This window comes from Coenobita brevimanus, chromosome 109 (genome assembly GCF_032717465.1).
Source record: "Coenobita brevimanus isolate Jiangsu-jjx chromosome 109, ASM3271746v2, whole genome shotgun sequence".
NCBI lineage: Eukaryota > Metazoa > Arthropoda > Malacostraca > Decapoda > Coenobitidae > Coenobita > Coenobita brevimanus.
In genome coordinates, this window is record NC_137062.1 from 36,464,445 (window position 1) to 36,484,718 (window position 20,274).

The 20,274-nt window shown below is 42.7% G+C and overlaps 2 protein-coding genes across 2 annotated transcripts; one reads left to right on the forward strand and one right to left on the reverse strand.

Moving 5' to 3' along the window:
* Positions 1–4,035: 4,035 nt before the first annotated feature.
* LOC145417204 (translocon-associated protein subunit gamma) lies at positions 4,036–7,451 on the reverse strand. Its single transcript, XM_080285973.1, has 4 exons — positions 7,282–7,451; positions 6,445–6,572; positions 5,505–5,596; positions 4,036–5,121 (listed from the first exon to the last, which is right to left on the reverse strand). Exons 1-4 carry the CDS (start codon positions 7,409–7,411, stop codon positions 4,923–4,925), a joined length of 549 nt encoding a protein of 182 aa, XP_080142099.1. The 5' UTR covers positions 7,412–7,451; the 3' UTR covers positions 4,036–4,922.
* Positions 7,452–8,982: 1,531 nt separating this feature from the next.
* On the forward strand, positions 8,983–15,333 carry PRAS40 (Proline-rich Akt substrate 40 kDa). Its single transcript, XM_080285926.1, has 10 exons — positions 8,983–9,049; positions 9,960–10,092; positions 10,585–10,755; positions 11,120–11,293; positions 11,658–11,804; positions 12,060–12,317; positions 12,852–12,948; positions 13,329–13,418; positions 13,946–14,088; positions 15,021–15,333. Exons 2-10 carry the CDS (start codon positions 9,970–9,972, stop codon positions 15,132–15,134), a joined length of 1,317 nt encoding a protein of 438 aa, XP_080142052.1. The 5' UTR covers positions 8,983–9,049; positions 9,960–9,969; the 3' UTR covers positions 15,135–15,333.
* The last annotated feature ends 4,941 nt before the right edge of the window (positions 15,334–20,274 follow it).

The following is a 20,274-nucleotide window of genomic DNA, read 5'->3' on the forward strand; positions in this document are numbered from 1 at the left end:
CCCACTCACTCACTCCTTGTCCCTCCTTCACTCACTCACTCACTTCTTGTCCTTCCTTCACTCACTCACTCAATGTCCCTCCTTCACTCACCCACTCAATGTCCCTCCTTCACTCACTCACTCACTAACTCCCTGCGTTTATAGCGATCTGTGCATATTAAACCTTCTTATTTCCTTGTCTATCTATCTATCTATCTATTTCCTTGTATTTTTCACTTATATTTGTTACTACGAGAGGTGGTGGTGGCCATGATCCCCTCACTTTATGTAGTGCTGCCTCCTACTTCCTTCACCTGTCGTTCTGCCTGTCCTCCTCTCTTCCTTCTTGTAGGCTGATAGACAGAGAGAAAGATAGATAGATAGACAGATACAGCAGATAGACTGATAGATATATAGGTAGGTGGATGAATAGATTAATAAATAAGATGGGCAGACAGCTAGCCAGGAAGACAGATAGACAGACGGATAGAGACAGAAAGACAGAAGGACAAGTAGATAGATGCATGGACAAACAAATAGGTAGACAGACAGACAGACAGATATAGGCTAGATAGATAGAGACAGACGGATAGCTAGTCAGATAGGTAGGTAGATAGAATACCTCCATCTTCATTGTTGGACAGGTGTCAGGATAGCCAAGCAGGTGTCTATATCGGTTTTGTTTAGCTATAAAGAACACCTGTGACTCTCTCTCTCTCTCTCTCTCTCTCTAGCTACGTCACCTTCCCTCTGTCTCATTTCCTTCTTACTCTTCCCTCTTCTGTTGCTCTTTGGGTTCTCTCCGTCCCTTCTTCTCACTTCCTTCCACCCCTTCACCTCTTTTATCCCTCCTTCGTTCCTCATTCACTAAACTTGTCTCCCTCACACTCACTCTCTAACTTTCCTCCTCCCCTTTCTCCTTTGTTATTAAACCTATCCACTCAAACTCTCCACCTTACTCCACTCCATTGATGATGATAATGGTGGTGGTGATGTAATGATGCTGGTGGTGGTGGTGGTGGCGATGTGATGATTTTGGTGGTGGTGGTCGTGATAATAATAATAATAATTATAATGACCCACTGGAAGCAATGAGGAAGGCTGTTCTAAAGGTCTCATATACTCTTGGCCCAGATGCATCACTTTTTGCCTATTATAAATCACCGGCATCATTCCACACCAACCACTTCACTGCGTCTGTCAGTTTAGCATTCAATACTCAAACAAAAGATCAGATTATTATTATTATTTAACCGCTTTGTTCAGTTTAGTTAGGCACCAACATTCATGCCTCTGTCAGGTTTGAGTCTGTGTTCTTGACAGGTAAGAAAACTCCCTAACTCCTCTTCCTTAGTTATTTATTTTTGGATATGTCTTGTTGATATCCTTGTGTACGTAATGCCTTTCAGGGATGACTGAGGCTGGTCACTCTCATCAATAATGTCAGGACCAACTTGCCTAGCCCCAGGCTCCTACACTCCTCATGGGGCAACATAGGATTGGATGATTATGACAATGTTTATGTAGAATATGGCGATATCTGAAGGATTTATGTAATAGACTAGGACAGTAAGGTCTAATCCACAAGTAAATCACCTAGGAAAAGGCATTACAGATATTCCTCGACTGATGCTGCTCGATCTCTATCAGTTTCTCTCTGAGGTCACATTCTATGACCTCATCCCAAGTCCATTTTGGTCTGTCTTTAGCAATGCTCCTCTCAACAATCACACCTCTCATCTAAACGTTTCAGGCCGCCAGATGTGCACACATAACATTTGCCAGTCAGGCTTCAAACATCAGAAACTTCACAAATGGCATCCCTCAAGGATCTGTTTTGTCCCCTACACTCTTTAACTTATACAAGCATGACATACCCATACCCCACACACCACAGATACACATGGCTTCCTATGCAGACGACACAACGCTCACATGTACACACCAAAACGCAAACACAGCCGCACACATCCTCCAACCTTACCTCAACACACTACACGAATGGTTCATCACAAACAGGCTCAAAATAGCCCCTCCCAAATCTACAGTGACCCTTCTCACAAACTGGACAGCAGAGCATAGTCACATTCCATGCCTCACCATAAACAACACCCCCCTACCACACACACACACCCAAAATCCTTGGTGTAACATACATCAATGTCATTTAAACAACACATCACAAACACTGAAGATAAAATAACACCAAGACTCAATGCCTTGAGGTCACTTGCCCATACAACATTTGGACACAACAAAGAAACCACCACCACAGTATCCAAACAATATATACGTTCAGTGATGAATTATGCAAGCCCTTCTTGGGCTTCTAATCTCACTAAAACACACTACAACACTCTACAGACCATACAGAACAAGGCCCTAAAAATAATCACAGGCTGCACAGCTACAGCACCCACAGACCACCTACATCAAGAAACCAATGTCCTCAAAGTCAAGGATCACCTAGACGTGAGAGGGACTCAGATTCTTGCCGCAACCTCCACAAACCCACAACATCCACTACACTACATGGCAGCACATCCACGCACACCAGGGAACATCAAAACAACACCCAGCACACGATACCATACACAAATACTGTCATCTCTCCCCCCTCACCCGCCACAAAGCAGCTCCCAGAAGCATATCCATACTCAGATCTCTCGCCACTCCATTCAGGCACTTAAAGACAACACACGGCTGTATTCACGGCCTCCTGATATCCACCCTTCTGAATCCTATCTCCCTTATGAGGACAGGGTCCAACCCTCTTATCAGAAGAGGCTGGATGACTCTGTAGCTGATGCATCCAGGATGCAACACAGCATCCCATACTATTAAGCACATTATGTACACACAATCACCTACGCCAACAACGCAACATACACTGCTTGAGAGCTCTGTGGGAAAGCCTGGTCTCGGCCGTGGCCTTCCTTAAGGACTCAGGGCTGTTCGACCAGACTGCCTAGGGAACAACTACTACTACTACTACTACATTTAAGGCAAGAGACCAGTTGCTTGCCCTTGAGTGGCTTTGTGTGTGCAAGAAACAACAACTACTACTCAGCTATAAACCCTCTTTCTCTCTCACTTGACATAGTACTGTTACACTGTATATTATTACATTTACTGTATGATACTGTTGGCTAATTTTTACATAAGCTTCTCAGCTATGGCTATGGTTCAACTTTCCACCAAGCATTTGGCCCCAAGCATTTCGAATTTGAGTTTGGACAGTATTCTGGTGCAGTTAAGAAGCTTACCAACACCTCTTCCTTACAGGTTTACTTCTGATTCTGCTCTGTTACTATATTCTTGTGTGTTATTCATGCAATCTATGTCAATATTAAAAAGATATAAGATTGAAAATAGACAACATTAATTGGTAGTTCTGAGAATAAATTGCTGAGGACGAGGTGTTGGAAAGCCTCCTTACCTGACAACAATATGGGTCTTCATACATTTATATACAGGGAAGGTAAACTACACACATAGATAATTTCATTTATCTAAAAAAAATTCTCAACATACATTTTTACAACAAGTGCCGTGAGCAGCTGGTACCACAATACAACAACACAGAACACATTTATAAGTAAACACAGCACAGGCAGTCTTGGAATGTACCTTACCAAGAGAAACCAAAAGATAAACCACCATCCACAGGAATAATAATACATCATGAAATATACATAAACAAAGAACTAGTACACTGCCCCCCCAACCCCCCCAAAAAAGGATATCTTACTGTATTTAACATTTACAATACAAAAAAGGTCTCTCCCAAGCTTAATAAAATCATTTCATGGCAGAAAGATTAAAACAGAAAATAAACCACTTGGAAAAAAATGTACAGTATACTTAGCCCTAAAGAAAGCACATCACTGATAAGCACACTGTATTTCTGTGTGATGGAGGGCAATTTACACACCTGCGGCTTTTCTGAGATGAGGCAATGGAGAATGAACTAGGCTGATGATTCCTTGTGCATGAATGTGTAACGTCAATATCATCATCATACATGTGTAACAGCAAAAATCCTATCAATATTCCTGGACACTTGTGCATGAATATATAACGTCATTATCATCAAACAAGTGTAACAGCAAAACTCATGTCAATATTCCTGTACACAGACACAAATATCTTCCCAAAGTTTGATCAAAACATAAGGGAAAGAACTGAACCATCTGAAACTCGTACTACTAGAGATGGGGTTTTAGCTGTATTTCACTGGTTGCACATTTGCTTCAGACAGAACTGGGAAGATAGTTGCTTCTTAGACTGTACATAAAGCACTCCATTGAATACTGTATCATTCATCCTTACATAAACATTTAAGTAATGTTTCTTTTCCCTCACTAAAAATACTGTTAGTCTTTTCATCCATACCAGTTTAAAGAGACAAAAGGTGTTTGGAAATACAAAAACAAACCTTCAAAATTTCATGACAGTCTGCCTTTCCCTTCTGAAGCAATATAGCTATTAATTCTGTACACATCCACAAACAGTAGTATTTACTACCTTCCTAATGTGACTCCATCAATGCATGTGGTCATATAAAATTATCCTAGTGAATGAGGTGGTGAAAAATCATGTACAACTCAAACTGGGAAGCTGTCCTAACTCTTAAACTGGACAATGTTTAACTCTCAAGACTGGGAAATTATGTTGTCTCCAGCTGGGAAGTTACCTAAACCTGGCTTCTCATATATTTGTTTCTCACTCTTGTGTTTGGAGTCAGACAGTCTTTGAAGCTCTACTGTAAGATGGTAGTGAGGAGAGTAATATCCTGAGCACCTCTGAGTGTACTGACAATGTATGAGGAGTAAATGACAAAGGAGTACGGGTAATGAACTCTCCAGTCACTCCATTCAATACTATTACAATCCTGTGTTTGGCCTCTCAATGTACTGAGTTGATGTTTGGCCCTCGGAAAATTACTGAGAGCTGGTAGAGAAGAGGGCAATGATCCCGGCAGCGCCCAGTGTGCTGAAAACATAGTTGTATGCAGGAGCCATTGACTTGAATACCAGGAAAGATCCCACAACCACCAGCATCAGGAACAGGGCATTGTTGTAGAACAGGGAGAAGGTGGTGGCCTCTGCTTCTGCTACTTCATTCTTCTTCCACAGCACTCTGGAAAAGTACAAGAGTTTACGGATATATCATTATTATCACCACCATCACCACCACCACCACCACCACCACCATCAGTCTCTCAACTCCCTCCTTATCCCCCCTTCCACCTAATGATATGGCATTTTCCTCAATTCCTCTGCAATTGTCATTAGTACCAATACACCAGGCATGTATGAGAAAGCCTTGGCCTGTATTCAATATGGACGGTGGCTATTAGCACTGACGTGGTGACATGTGGAGGTGTTTAGCATTACTGGACTGCTGGGCCTTAAAGCATGGGTTATTCACACAATACACAGAGTTGGATACATAAATACATAAGTAAATAAAAAACAAACTACAGGACTTGTATAAGAGTTCAATTCTCTTAATATGCCCACCTTTCATCCTTCTCCTTCTTGGCCATCTTCTTGTCATCATGCAGCTTGCGCATCACCTCACGGGTCACAGCATCCTCTACCTTCTGGGCAACCTGCAACACAAAAATCAACATCATCATCATCATCCCCACCTCTTTTTCCCACTCAAGGATGGAATAAGGCTGGGTCCAGAAACCATGAGGGTATTAACATGACAGAGGGAGAAGTAATTAACATCATGCCTCACTAAATGGCCCACACACTCATTCACTCACCACTCAAGCCCGTGGAATCCTGACTCCACCTCACAGGTATAACCATTCATCCATAAATATCATCATCATCTCTCATGCTTTTCCCCCTCCTGGGAGCCCCCAGACAAAGGATAACTATGACAGAAACTCCTCCAGGCTGCCTTACTGTCACACATCACTCTCACTTAAACTCTCCTCTTCCTCTTCCATACATACCACTTCATAACAGAGTACACACTCAAAGCTGAAATACTTGATTCCAAATGTATTATAGATTAGGAATATTTTGGAGAGTAGAATTCTAATAAAAGCTAACTATGAGAAAATCATACAGAATACAGCCTACAGTGCCATGAACAGTAACTGGAATGAGGGCCTTTGTATTAGTATTGTATCATCTGGTGTTATACTTGTCCACAGGTAAGTTTGTCTTCAATTATGCACTGCTTGTGTGAGGACAAATAATAACACCCTCCTATCACATTAAAAAATTGTCTGGAATGTGGACGTGTTTGGAAATTGGATGTTTAGATTTGGGAGGCTATATTGTACTGCATGTATTGTTCGTATTGTACACAGAGGCTCCAACATGCTTGCCAGGGCCCGTCTTGATCACCTAATGGCGCTCTCCACACTGCTCAATCTCTAGCAGCCTCCCTAATCAATCCCTTATCCCTGGGGTCACAAATTGATAAGATATGCCTCACCTTATGCTTCAGTACAAATTTGGTGTTCATGTAAGCAAATGCCACGAGGTAGGTGGCAATGCCGGTGACCAGAGCAAATATGGCAGCTGACGAGAGGGGGTCCATCATGTGTATACGCCAAAACAACCCTGTGGAGAGAAAAAGTATATAAAACCCTTGAATTCGTGTGACTGCCATCTCCCCATCTTCACTGCTGAGATGGGCTGGTCAGGAAGAAAGGTAGTCATGAAGAACTACTCTGAAATGGATGCTGAGTAGTAGTTCCTTATTCTGTTATTACGCTACTTGAAGCTGAAAAGACAAAAATCTTGGCCAAGAGGATAAAATAGTTCATAGTGCCTTTTTTTTCCCCCCTAATTTTCCCTATGTACAGTATGTAAAATTAAAAATCACACAAGATGGTAAATATTTCGTAGAACCACAAATGGAATTCAAATATAATGAAACGTTTTATGTTTATATTTCACAATTTATTTATTTTTTTCTATGATACTTCCGTTGCACATCAACTCATTCCTCCCTTTGGCTCATTAATACCCTAAGAGATCATTTGTAACAGAAGTGTAACAGGCGAGAAGTGTTGGTAAATGATGATATATGAACTGAAAACACTCTGGTTTTGCTAAATAGTACCCGAGAGCATCATGTGCCTCTGACGACTCTGATGGTGAGAAACTACCCACATTTGGCCACCGCAATTAGAAGACACGGTCACACTTCGGTTTTCTAGTCAGTGTAACGTAATACAACTGGTTTTACTCCACTGCGACATATACTGGCAGTCATAACAGCACAAACAGCTTGGCAAACCGGCCTGTCATAGCCCAAGCTACTCACATATCGGGATGGCGGACACTATTAACGCGTTAAAGTAGAAGATAATGGAGCTCTTCTTGGACACATTCCTGCTGAAGTCCTGGAGAAGCAATTCCTCCTCCTTAGACAGCTTTCCCTTGGACGAAACCATCTTTAAAATCTCCTGATGTTTTGACACTTCCTCTCGTCTGCTCCAGCCTCTTGTCAAGGTACACAAAGTTCCAGCAATTATTGTAGTAATATTTATTTACAACTTCTCATCAAATCCTATGAAAACTTGGTAATCGGTATGAGAACTTATCATTTTTCTTAACACTGTTAATTATCTTCCTTTGCTTATTTTGCCAAAGCGAGACTATGGTGAAGCAATCAATTTTTATATGTTCTTACATTTCCGTTTCCTAATAAAGGCTTCTACCATGTGGCCCCAGCTGGCCCAGGCGTACCAACAGTATTGCTGACGTGGTCCGTGGCAGGTTTCATTATTTTAGACTTTTTAGCTTCTGTGTTTAAGGTTTGAGGGGAAATTCTTTTGTAAGGAATGAGATATTGGAAGTAGATCTTGATTTGCAATTCCTTTTTTTCATTCTTCCTCATAGTTTCTGTTAAATTTCTAGGTTGTTTACAGCGGTATATGAAAGGTTTGGCAGACTGTGTAAGCATCTTATATTTAAAGAAATAGTATTTATTATTTCTAACGAATACATTACCAAGCCTTTGAAATAAGTTTATATAATTATTCAGTATTCATTTATATATTTTGGACTGTTCTTCTGTATTCCACGAGCTAACCATCAGCCACAAGATGGGTAACTCAAACAAACCATGCCCTAAGCCAAGTAGTTTACTGAACTGTGAACCCGGTGAACTGCAGGACTAAGTTCCCCTTCTGCAATCAACCATTCTCCCTTTTGCTGGGGAGGAGGGACAGGGAAGTAGTCGAGGGATGTTTGTATATCCAGGTACTTGAGCCACTTAGTTATATTAGTGTCAACAATGCTTAGGTGGTCGTCGTGTGAGAGTGAGATGGAAATATTAGCTACTTGGGAAATAATCTCTCTCTCTCTCTCTCTCTCTCTCTCTCTCTCTCTCTCTCTTTCAGTATCTTCCTTTTTCATAACTATCGATCCTTGTATTTCGTGTCATCATTTCTCGCTCCTGTCATAGCCTCTCCCTGTCAAGACTTTCTCTCGTAATTACACTAAAAAGTCGCCTATGATTGATGTCTTTTTTGGACTGAACCATCCTCCTTTTGGGGGATAGGGAGGGGATGGAGAGACGTTCGTTTAGCCGGGCAGGTCCATGGCCCAGTCATATCCATGCCCCCACGTGCAGGCGTCCCTTTCCAGAGGCACAAAACGCTAGAGTGTGCTAACTAGCGGGTTTAATTATTACAGCGATAAAAAAACGTCTATGCTTAAACCAGATTCGTCCCAGAATATTTCGCCTCTTTGGTATATCACGTGTCTCTAATGTGGCATTTCCTCAATTTTTTGTTTTGACTAGTTACATGTATACTAATTAATTATAAGTGGTTTTGTTTAACATAATTATAACTTACGAAGCGGGGAAGTGGCGAAAACTGTCTTTGAAGTGTCCTTACTAACATTCATTACATAGTTTTCAAGGTTAGTGTCAGTTATCTTATATCTATATCAAGTGATTTATCTTTACGGTAATAAAATCAACTTGTTATGGTGTCGAAAAGTGTTACATGTCGAGGTCTCCAGATAGCACTTAATGGACGCGTAGAATCTTGCTACTTAATTAGACTGCCCAAGTCTTAATGGTGGTAAGCCCTATGTTTATAACCGTGTGACAGTTTTAACAAGACAATGGTGGATGATTTGGGTGTATTACTTATTTTGGGAAGCCATTGGGGACGTGACAAATATCGTGTGTCCCGAGAGCCACCATCTTCAAGGACGCAGTTGTTTATCAAATTATCTTGACATTTAATTCAAGGTAGAGAGTCTGTAGTTGTCAGTCGTAGTATGAAGACTCGGCCACAGTAACCCCGGACCTGTTCTGACCCAACCTGACCAAATCAAATTAATCTAACCCATCTTAACCTCACCTCAAACCCAACCCAACATCGTAGTTTTCTCGTATTTGCTTATCAAGGCGAGATTAATTTACCCACTTTGTGTGTTGGTATATGATTCGTTATGGAGGAGATAATTATTTGTATTTACATGGCCAGACATTCATTAAAGATTTATATAGGAATGCATAAGTACTCAAAATAAAACCCCGCTTGTAATGAGTTTATTTTCTTCCGATTGAACTGGACCACTCGCTGCTTTATGGTATCATCATGAAAGTTGATGATCCATAGGTACGAGGTGGGTGTGAGTCTCCTTGGTCGCTAGTCCGAGGGTGAAATAGAAGGATGGAGTGGAGAGGTATATGAGGGAGGGGTGTGTGAGTTGGAGGGAGGGCAGGCAAATGACTGAGTTCAGGGTGATGTAGAGGTGATTTATTTGTGGCCCTCCCTTATGGGATTAAGATGTCCGACAATAGATACTGTAGGTAGATAGATAAGTTAGACTGAAAGGCTTAAGGAATTGTCTTTTTTTTTTTAATGCATGGAAGAAGGAACCAAAGACAAGGAGCTGTAATATAGCTAGTGTTTTCCACAGACTGTAATGAAGCAGTACAGTATTGGCAATAAGTAAATTGTTATATTGTTTTAACAGGGAATATAAGATGGCGCAGCTGACGTGTGGATGTCTTAACGTGCGGCTACACATCAAAGAGTCGCCACAGTCACTGGTGCCGCGCGTGCCAGACCTCACACCACAGGAAAACCAACACCCTTTCTTCTCCAAGGTATGTAGTAGTAGTAATAGTAGCAGTAATAGTAGTAGGAGTGGTAGTAGTAGGAGTAATATTAATATTTTATTATATTATTATTTTTTATTGTTATTATTATCATTACTCCCTACGTGTCAAGTGGGGTTGGTGGAGGATTAGTGCCCCTCCCTGTAAAACAATTAACTCTAAGCCCTTGGCCACCCCGTTTGGGATGCATGGCGTCTGGCAATGAATGAATGAATGAATTATCATTACCAGTAGCAGCAGTAGTAGTAGTAGTGGTGTTGGTGTTGGTTGTAGTAGTAGTAACTCAGGCTCATCATGACATAATGTGGGCCAGGTGTTCATCCGTTTGCAGTTTATTCCACATGACTTAGTGTTAATTGTTTGTTATAGCTCAGTGTTTATGATGGCGATGGCAGTTTTAGGCCAGGTTAAAGTGAGCAGAGGGTAGCGACTCATCCGTCACAAATGTTCAGCAGAAACAACTCATTTTTTCTCCTGCAGGATGTCTGGCTGGTGACGCTAAGCCTTGGTGGCATCACAGAGGGGCAGAAGTTCCTGGTGCGGCGTTGTTTGGTGGGAGGATGGACGGTGCACGAGTGTATCAACTGCCACATCTTTACACACGCCACTAAATCACCATCCGATCCTGTGGCCGCCAGTACACACCTTATTGTGAGGACATGGTTGAACATTTTATCTGTCTGCCTGTCTATCTTTCTATCTATCTATATATCTGTCTATCTATCTGTCTGTGTATATTTCTTTTTATCTATATACCTTTGCTCTTTTGTGAATAAATTGATAAGTTTGTGTATATATCTGTTTATAACCAGATGCCTTAATCTTGGAGGGAGTGGCAGTACAGTACTTAGATTGCCTGCATGTCACCCTGTCTACCTATTGGCTGCTTTTTCTCATTTTCTCAATACTTACGGCACTTTCCACTCCCTTCCCGTCAACACCGCAGTGCTCTGTAACTTCCTCATTTGTCTGTCTGCGTCTCTTCATACACTGACTCTCATTTAATCACTTACAGAGAGACGTCAACAAGATCGAAATGCTGCAGAGGTGCGAGGGCTACTCCCCTGTTTTCAATCTGGTGCTTCCTACTTCACTCGACAACCGCCCTCTGCCCCCCAACTCACCCACCGATTTCAGCAACAGCCGATCCCCAGAGACCGAGGAAGCTCTTAGGGCAATACAACAACAGGTGGGGGTCGTTGTTGTTGTTCTGCGGCCCCAGGTTCCTGTGGATTTGAACCTGGTGGGGTACAGGCTGAACTTACCCTTCTGTGGTCCACTAGCAGCTTGTAAGGGGTTAGGGAGGGAGTTGAGGGACGTTTGTATAATTGGGCAGTGGAGTTGCCTGGTTATATCTGTGCCACCACATGAAGGCATTCCTCTCACACTTCAGTAGTAGTAGTAGTAGTAGAGTAGTAGTAGTAGTAGTAGTAGAGTAGTAGTAGTAGTAGTGACTTTATCCGATGGAAACAAACAGATTAGCCATAGCATGTGCCTAGAAAGAAGCACACACTGGGAAAACACCAACAGTTTTTTCTTCTTCTTTTTCTCAGATGTCCAAATTCCTGAAAAAAGCAGAGTCCCAGGCCGAGTCAAACATCCGAGCATACACGGAAAAGCAACAAACAGCGCTGGCGGCTCTGCAAGTGCGGGCGCGGAGGGACAGACAGACACTGATGAGGCTGCTGTCCAGTGTGCAGGTTGGTAATCATCATCTTTATCATCATCATCATCATCACCATCACCATCATCATCATCATCATCATCATCATCATCATCATTACCATCACCATCATCATCATCACCATCATCATATCATCATCATCATCATCATCATCATCATCATATCATCATCATCATCATCATCATCATCATCATCACCATCACCATTACTGTCATCATCACCATCATCATCATCATCACCATAATTATCATCACTATTTATTCATCGTCAGGCAAGTGTCAGGTCCGCTGAGGATGACCCCCTGGGCACATTTGAGATGGATGGGGCCTCAGGCAGGGATGGGAGAGCCTCAAGTTTCACCTTCACTGAGCCACAGGAGTTGAGGATGGGGCTGGAGGAGGAGGTAGAGGAGGCAGAGGAAGCGGAGAGACTCAGGGACGAGACGGACGGTGACCTGCCTCCTCTCCCCGGTGCGCAGCCCAGGTCGTCACAGCCAGTCTCGGTGAACCCCACTGTACAGGCCATTACAGTGAGTACCACATCTGTCCATTGCCTGTTTTTATTTAGTTATTTTTTCTGGCTACTAAACACTGCAGTGGCTGAGTGGTTAGCATCTAAACTGTTAACCTGCTGGCATGAGAGCACCAGGGTTCTCTTCCTGATGTGGGCAGCTGGCATCACACACTCAAATGTGCATCCACCGTTTGTTGGTGTGTAGGTAAATAAATACCCGAGGTGGCTGTGGTAACTTGGATGAACCATTGGTCTTGTATCCCATGGGACTGGCTGAAAACCCAACTCAGGTTCAAAGGCCTAAATTATGAAGTTGAGCACTGTAGGTGAGCACCTCATTAGGCACAGCCAGTGATGGGAATACCTTTATTCAGTTATTTTAATGTACAGTATTTTTATTTTTATTTTACTTTCTTCTTAACCTTCACAGGGTAATGTGATTGAGCCAGGTATCCTGTCTCGCCCCATCCTTGGGTGGAAGAATGAGTTCATGATGAACATGTTGATGACAGTGATGATGATTCCTCACCCTAGTTTTCCACCTTTGCAGGGTGGTGTTCGAGGGCTGCGTTTGTCGTCGTCAGTAGCCGTGCCAAAGGTCAAGCCTCAGGGCAATGTACGTGTGGCTCAGAGCCTCGATGCTGAAGGTGGGTACCACGTTTACAAACTCTGTCAGTCTTCTCACATGCACATTGCTTTACTGCACATGTTATCCTTTCTCTCCCTCACAAGTGCTGGAGGCTGAAGCAGGTCCCAACAGCAGCTACTTCTCAAATGTTACTTTATACTGTAATAGGATCTTACCCGTCCCATATGTTATTGAGGAATGGAATTTAGGCTGATGATGAGGATACTAACCCCTTTCCGTACTGCCTTAAGCTGCTGGGTGTTTTAGAATTCCTTATCCCTGACTCTGTGATATAATTTTTGTGACTCATATTTTTTTTATGATGCAATTAGTGTCATAGTGCAAAGCTGGAAGGTCATTTTTCTTGATGGTGATGCTGTATCTTGTTAACTGTTTCAGGGTTGTTTGACATGGATGGTATAATGATGGATGCCAATGTAATGCCAGCACCGCCAACCAACTACCAGTCTGACGATGATGACACTGATGGTAAGCAGTAGGGTTACTCCAGTACATGTCACTGTAGTCCTTTCACTTTAGCTTGTCCCAGATTCTTTGGTCTGGTAGCTGCATCTCAGACAGAAAAAGAAAATTATGGCTGTACATCCTTGTCATAGCACTTATTTGTGACTAGCAGCTTATTCTGGTGTTAATTGTTACAACTCAGCATGCAAGATGGACAGATGGTAATTTTAGGCCAAGTGAAAGTGAAAAGAGTGTCCTGTACCCTTTAATAACTTTTTGGTGGCAAGATGAGACTAGTTTACTGACTTATTGTTATGCAGTTACAACTTGGGCATGATTTAAGAGATTTTTTTTATATTTATTTAACGGATATGGTTGTACTGTACTGTAATAACACAGGCTGAAAAGGGTTGGAAGTGTTTGTTTAGAGTTGGAGTGAAAAATATCATGCTTGTTGTTGTTGTTGTTTAGACTTTCTGACATGGAGGTGATCTGTTTGTGGCCGCCCCTTCAGGATTAATTCGTCTGTACCGATTCTTTCTTTGGTCCAGATTCAAACCACGACGAAGGCATCCACATCCCCGGGAATCGCTTGGCCGGGATGCGAGACCTGGCCCAGTCTGTGCCGGTCAACGTCCCCATGTGGCCAACGCAGGGGGCTACAAAACAGCCAAGGGAACCAGTTGTGATTGAGGTGAGAGGCTGATATAATACTCCCTTTACTGGCAGACATCTTTCCTTAACCTCCACACAGCTTTACTAATTCAGGAAAACATCGCACAGAACCATTTATTATTTAGGTAAGAGACTTATTTTATTCTCTTTACTGTTGGACATCGTTCCTTAACTTCCACACAGCTTTATTGATTCAGGAAAGCAACCTAGAGAACCGTTTATTATTTTGGTAAGAGACTTATTTTTATGCCCTTTACTCTCGGACATTTTTCCTTTCCATTCCACACAGCTTTATTAACAGTCAGGCCACTTTATTTATCAGATAACACAGGGAATCACTTATCATTGTGGTGAGATACTGTGTTATATTTTTGTTACCCTTAGATAACGATATTAACTTCAACTACATCTTTCTTGGTTTATTCTCACTGCTAAACCAATTATTTTATTCAGCTTCAGAGAGTGGTTTCCCAGCAGAGAGGTTAATGAAGGAGCAGTGAGAGAGAAGAAAAGGAAGAGGAGCATTGGAGAAGATGAGAGAGAGAGGAGGAAGTAGGTCAAAGATGGTTCAGTTACCAACCATCCTATGTCCTGCGATTTCTAGGAGAGAGCAAGGCATTGAAGATTTTGATGATTTTGAGAAACTGAATTGATGTATGGAACTGAATTGATGTCTGGAGTGTCTGAGTGAGTGGGAGAGGCAGGCGATGAGAGGTGTTTGAGAGGAGAGGTGTGTGTGAGGATAAGGTAGCTTGGAGGCATTTCAGTCACAGCCATCCCCTGTTGGAGAGTTCCCAGGATGAAGCAGAGTATTGACGATGATGAGGATGAGGACAGGTTGATGATGATGATGATTAACACTTCCCTTAACTCGCTCTTTACCGGGGACGCGTCTGAGGATAATGAAGATTGAACTCAGTAATTGATGTGACACTATTTTCCCCCACACAGAGACCAAGGGACAGTACCCAGATGGCGGCGTCCATCCAGGCGCTGGCTCGTAGCGTCCACACAACCTCCGTCGATTTGTTTGGTGACCTTCCCCGCCCCCGCCAGCCCACCTGAGTGCCAATTTGACCCATCCTTTCCATTGGTGGATTTTTTTGTGGCATTTGTAACTTTAGAATGTAATGATGTTTTATTTTGATTAATCCATGGTACCTTCAGAGGATACTATACATTTTTAAAAAATGCCTTGTGTATTGAAGGAGTTTCTTAATGTTGTATCTAATCTATGGCATTTGAAAAGTACGTGATCCACTGCGACAAGTGTTGGGTGGGAGGGAGACAAACGTTATAGCTTGAAGTCTTTAGTTTTCTCTGATATTTTGGGCTGCACAGAATCCGTCTTCAAAGAGATGGAACAAGAAATGAAGGAGGAGAGGCATTTATACCCTAGGAAATTCATTCCCCCCCCTCCTCATGTCTCTGCTCCATCACTTCATGTTCAGACTCTCCAAGGATGGGTTCTGTGTACCCTGAAATATTAGAGAAAAATAAAGAGCTCAAACTCCAACCTGTGTCTGTCTCCCACCCAACATTTCCAGTTTGAAAAGTGTCTTCTTGCGTGAGTGAGGTTGTAGTAGCGTCTGAAAGTATTGTTGATTTTTTTTATGAGTAAAATCAAAGCATTCGTAATTTTACGTTGATGTGTTGGTGACCTTCCCAGCCCACACCAGCCTGCCAGAGCACCCACGGCATGTATCCTTCTCTGGCATATTTTACTCCTAAGATTAAGTGTCTTTTGTTGGCCAGCTACAGTGTAATGATGTTTTATTTTCGCCCATTATTTCCTTTAATTCATGGTAACTCCAGATGATTTTATTCGGTTGAGAAGAGGCCTTGTGTATGGAAAGAAGTTACTGAAGGTTGTATCGGACCTCTGCAGTTTGAAAATAAACAAGGGAGAGTGAAGTTGTAGTGTCCATAACAGTTTTTTTTTTCAAACTGAAGTGCTCACAAGTTAGTTGATTTATTTGGTGACCTTCCCACCCATACCAGAGCACCCATGTCATATGTATTTCCTCTTCTGGCATTTTTCTTTACTTTAAGTTAGTTCCCTTTCCATTTTTCCTTTTTATCTGTAGTGTAATGATGTCGTATTTCCATTCATTCATGGTACCACTGCATGATTTAGTGTAATTTTGAAAAGGCCTTGTGTATTAAAGGTTACACAAGGCTGTATCGAACTTCTGTAATTTGGAAAGTGTCTTCTGGGGTGAGTGAAGTCTAGTGTCCATGATTTTTATTGATTTTTTTTCCCCCTGCTTCGTACACTCCTCATGGGGCGACATAGGATTGGGTGATGCATGGATGGATGAATAAAATCAGAGTGTTTGCAACTTTAACATCGGTTTGTTTGGCGATGGGTGGTAGAGAGACAGGTTAGGGTTTGAGGTCTTTGTTTTATCTTATGCTTTGGGCTACAGTCTCCCTGAAGATGGGTTTTGTGTTGCCCCAAATGTTAGAGGAAAGGAAGACTTGTTTAGTGACCTTCCTTACCCCTGCCAACCCACCCAAGCACCTCCTTTACCCCTGCCAACCCACCCAAGCACCCCTTTTACCCCTGCCAACCCACCCAAGCACCCTCTTTACCCCTGCCAACCCACCCACGCACCCCCCTTACCCCTGCCAACCCACCCACGCACCTCCTTTACCCCTGCCAACCCACCCAAGCACCCCGTTTACCCCTGCCAACCCACCCAAGCACCCCCTTTACCCCTGCCAACCCACCCAAGCACCTCCTTTACCCCTGCCAACCCACCCAAGCACCTCCTTTACCCCTGCCAACCCACCCAAGCACCTCCTTTACCCCTGCCAACCCACCCAAGCACCCCCTTTACCCCTGCCAACCCACCCAAGCACCTCCTTTACCCCTGCCAACCCACCCAAGCACCCCCTTTACCCCTGCCAACCCACCCAAGCACTCCCCTTACCCCTGCCAACCCACCCAAGCACCCCGTTTACCTCTACCAACCCACCCAAGCACCCCCTTTACCCCTGCCAACCCACCCAAGCACCTCCTTTACCCCTGCCAACCCACCCAAGCACCCCCCATATCCCTGCCAACCCACATAAGCCCCCAAGTCATATACCCTTCTCTTGCAGCCATTATTTACTCATAAGATACAGTTTATTTCCTATATGGGCATTTACAGGGTAATGATGCTTCCTGTGTGTTATTTCTTGGCACCTCCAGATAATATTAGGTGATTCTGAGAAGCCCTTGTGTTTTGAAAGAGTTATTGAAGGCTGTATCTAACCTCTGTAGTTTGAAAAATGTGTGAAATTGTAGCCTGTGTGTGTGTGTGTGTGTGTGTGTGTGTGTGTGTGTGTGTGTTTGGTTAATGTATGTTTGTGTGGGGGTGGGGGGGATTTGTGTTTGAAGGTTTGTGTGTGTGTGTGTGTGTGTAAGTCTGTATCTAACCCCTTCTCTTCTAAGTCTCCCCAGAGCTGAATAAGATTACATGAGAAAGCAGGAACAAAATACAAGGACATGAATATTCTGTTAGTCTTTGCTTTGCTATAAAATAAAGCAGGAATTTTCACATTAATCTTTCCTTTATCGTAATTTTTAAAAACCACTTTCAAACACCTTTTATTTTCATTTTTTTCAGCTTTGGGGAGACTTTTTCAAACTGGAGGGATTATATATAGCCACCATTGACCCCTCCTTGGTGGTAGAGGGATGCCTTCATGTGGTGGCACTGATATATGCCAGCAGCTCCTCTGCCTGGTTATACAGTGTCCTCCTCCTTCGTATCCCCTAAATGGATGATGGTGGACTGCAGTAGAAGGGTATTTGTTAGCCTGCAGTCCACTGGGTTCACACTCACTTTGACCAAGGAATACAACTACTACTTCTGTGACTATTCTTTCAGACTTATTTCAGTTTGGGGGAGAGATTTCAGACTAGAGGGGTTAGATATGGCCTTCATTAATGTTTATGTTTTGTTTCGTTTATGCATTTCATTTATAAACGCTCCAACCTCATTGCATGCGTCGGCCTTGGTCACCTAATGATGCCTCTCCACGGTGCTCGATCTCTGGCAGCCTTATCCCCGAGGTCACACTCTGTAACCTCGTCTCAGGTCTTTTTTGCTCTGCCTCTTGGAACCCTACCCCTTATCTTATCCCATCAGTATAACAAGTCTTTTTTAAGTTATATAAAATTTCCAGGAGATGGTATGAAAGAGAGATGGGGAGCTGAGAGGATTCCGTCTGTGTGTGTGTGTGTGTGTGTGTGTGTGTGTGTGTGTGTGTGTGTCAGTAATTGAAGTGCTCCTTATAGACTTAACACAAACACAGGTGAGCGAGAGAAGGCAGTTGCAGTTACCCTTAGCACTCGTCAATGGTTCCTTATTTGTTTTAGGTCATAATTGGTAATGTTGTTGTGTTTATGCGTGATTGGCGTTGGATATCTGTTGTGTTTATGTGTTATTGCCGGTGAATGTCTGTGGATTGTTGTGCCCCAGCCCATAGCTGGGAATTGAGGTACGGTTGGTGATGATGATGGTGATGGTGATGATGTATCCCATCCTTAGCTGGGAAAAGAGGCAGGGATGATGATGATGATGATGATGGTGTTAACAATAATGACTTTGATGTTGCATCCCATCTTTGGCTGGGAAAAAAGGTGGGGATGATAATGGTGATGATGATGATGATGATGACTAATGATGGTGATGAAAGTAATGATGGTGATGACAGTAATGATGGTGATGACAGTAATGGTGATGATGATGGTGACAGTAATGATGGTGATGACAGTAGTGGTGATGATGATGGTGACAGTAATGATGGTGATGACAGTAATGGTGATGATGATGGTGACAGTAATGATGGTGATGACAGTAGTGGTGATGATGATGGTGACAGTAATGATGGTGATGACAGTAATGGTGATGATGATGGTGACAGTAATGATGGTGATGACAGTAGTGGTGATGATGATGGTGACAGTAATGATGGTGATGACAGTAGTGGTGATGATGATGGTGACAGTAATGATGGTGATGACAGTAATGGTGATGATGATGGTGACAGTAATGGTGATGATGATGGTGACAGTAATGGTGATGATGGTGATGACAGTAATGATGGTGATGACAGTAATGGTGATGATGATGGTGACAGTAATGATGGTGATGACAGTAGTGGTGATGATGATGGTGACAGTAATGATGGTGATGACAGTAGTGGTGATGATGATGGTGACAGTAATGATGGTGATGACAGTAATGGTGATGATGATGGTGACAGTAATGATGGTGATGACAGTAATGGTGATGATGGTGATGACAGTAATGATGGTGATGACAGTAATGGTGATGATGATGGTGACAGTAATGATGGTGATGACAGTAATGGTGATGATGGTGATGACAGTAATGATGGTGATGACAGTAATGGTGATGATGGTGATGACAGTAATGATGGTGATGACAGTAATGGTGATGATGATGGTGACAGTAATGATGGTGATGACAGTAGTGGTGATGATGATGGTGACAGTAATGATGATGGTGATGAATTACTACAGAGGCTTTGAAGGTGCTAATAGTTAAGCAGTATTAGATGTGTAAGGCCGGTGGAGAGGGCTGCCTTCATGTGGTGGCACTGATAGAACCAAACTGGGGAGCTGCCTGGGTGTACAAATCTACCTCCCTATCCCCCAGAAGGAGGATGGTGGGCTGCAGGACAAAGATATACTCCTTTTACTCTAACCTGGCTAAGATTTTCACCTTTTTGCAGCTTATTTCACATAGCTCAGTGGCGGAGTAAGATAATACACCAGCTCTGCATCCTTCACATAGCACTTCTTCATGACTAGCGTCATATTTTAGTGTTAATCTGTTGCTGTAAAGTATTCAAGATGGAGAGATGGCCACTTTTGGACAAGCTAGAGTAAAAAAGCTATAACTTGAGCCTGCAGTCCACCAATTTCACATTCAGATCAGCCTGGGAATACAACAAGTACTAACTCTCATTATTCAAGGCTGTTTCTACCTTCACTGGAGGTTTTGTTCATTCACCTTGACTAGGCCGAGATATTCGTCCCATTTTGGCAACTGGCTATAGATAGATGGGTAGGTAGATTATTAAACTCTTCATAAGTTGAGTAAAATCACATGGAAGTTGGAAAAAGAAAAAAGAAAAGGAAAAAAACAGAAAAAAGAAACACATCACAGAATTGAATGCGTTA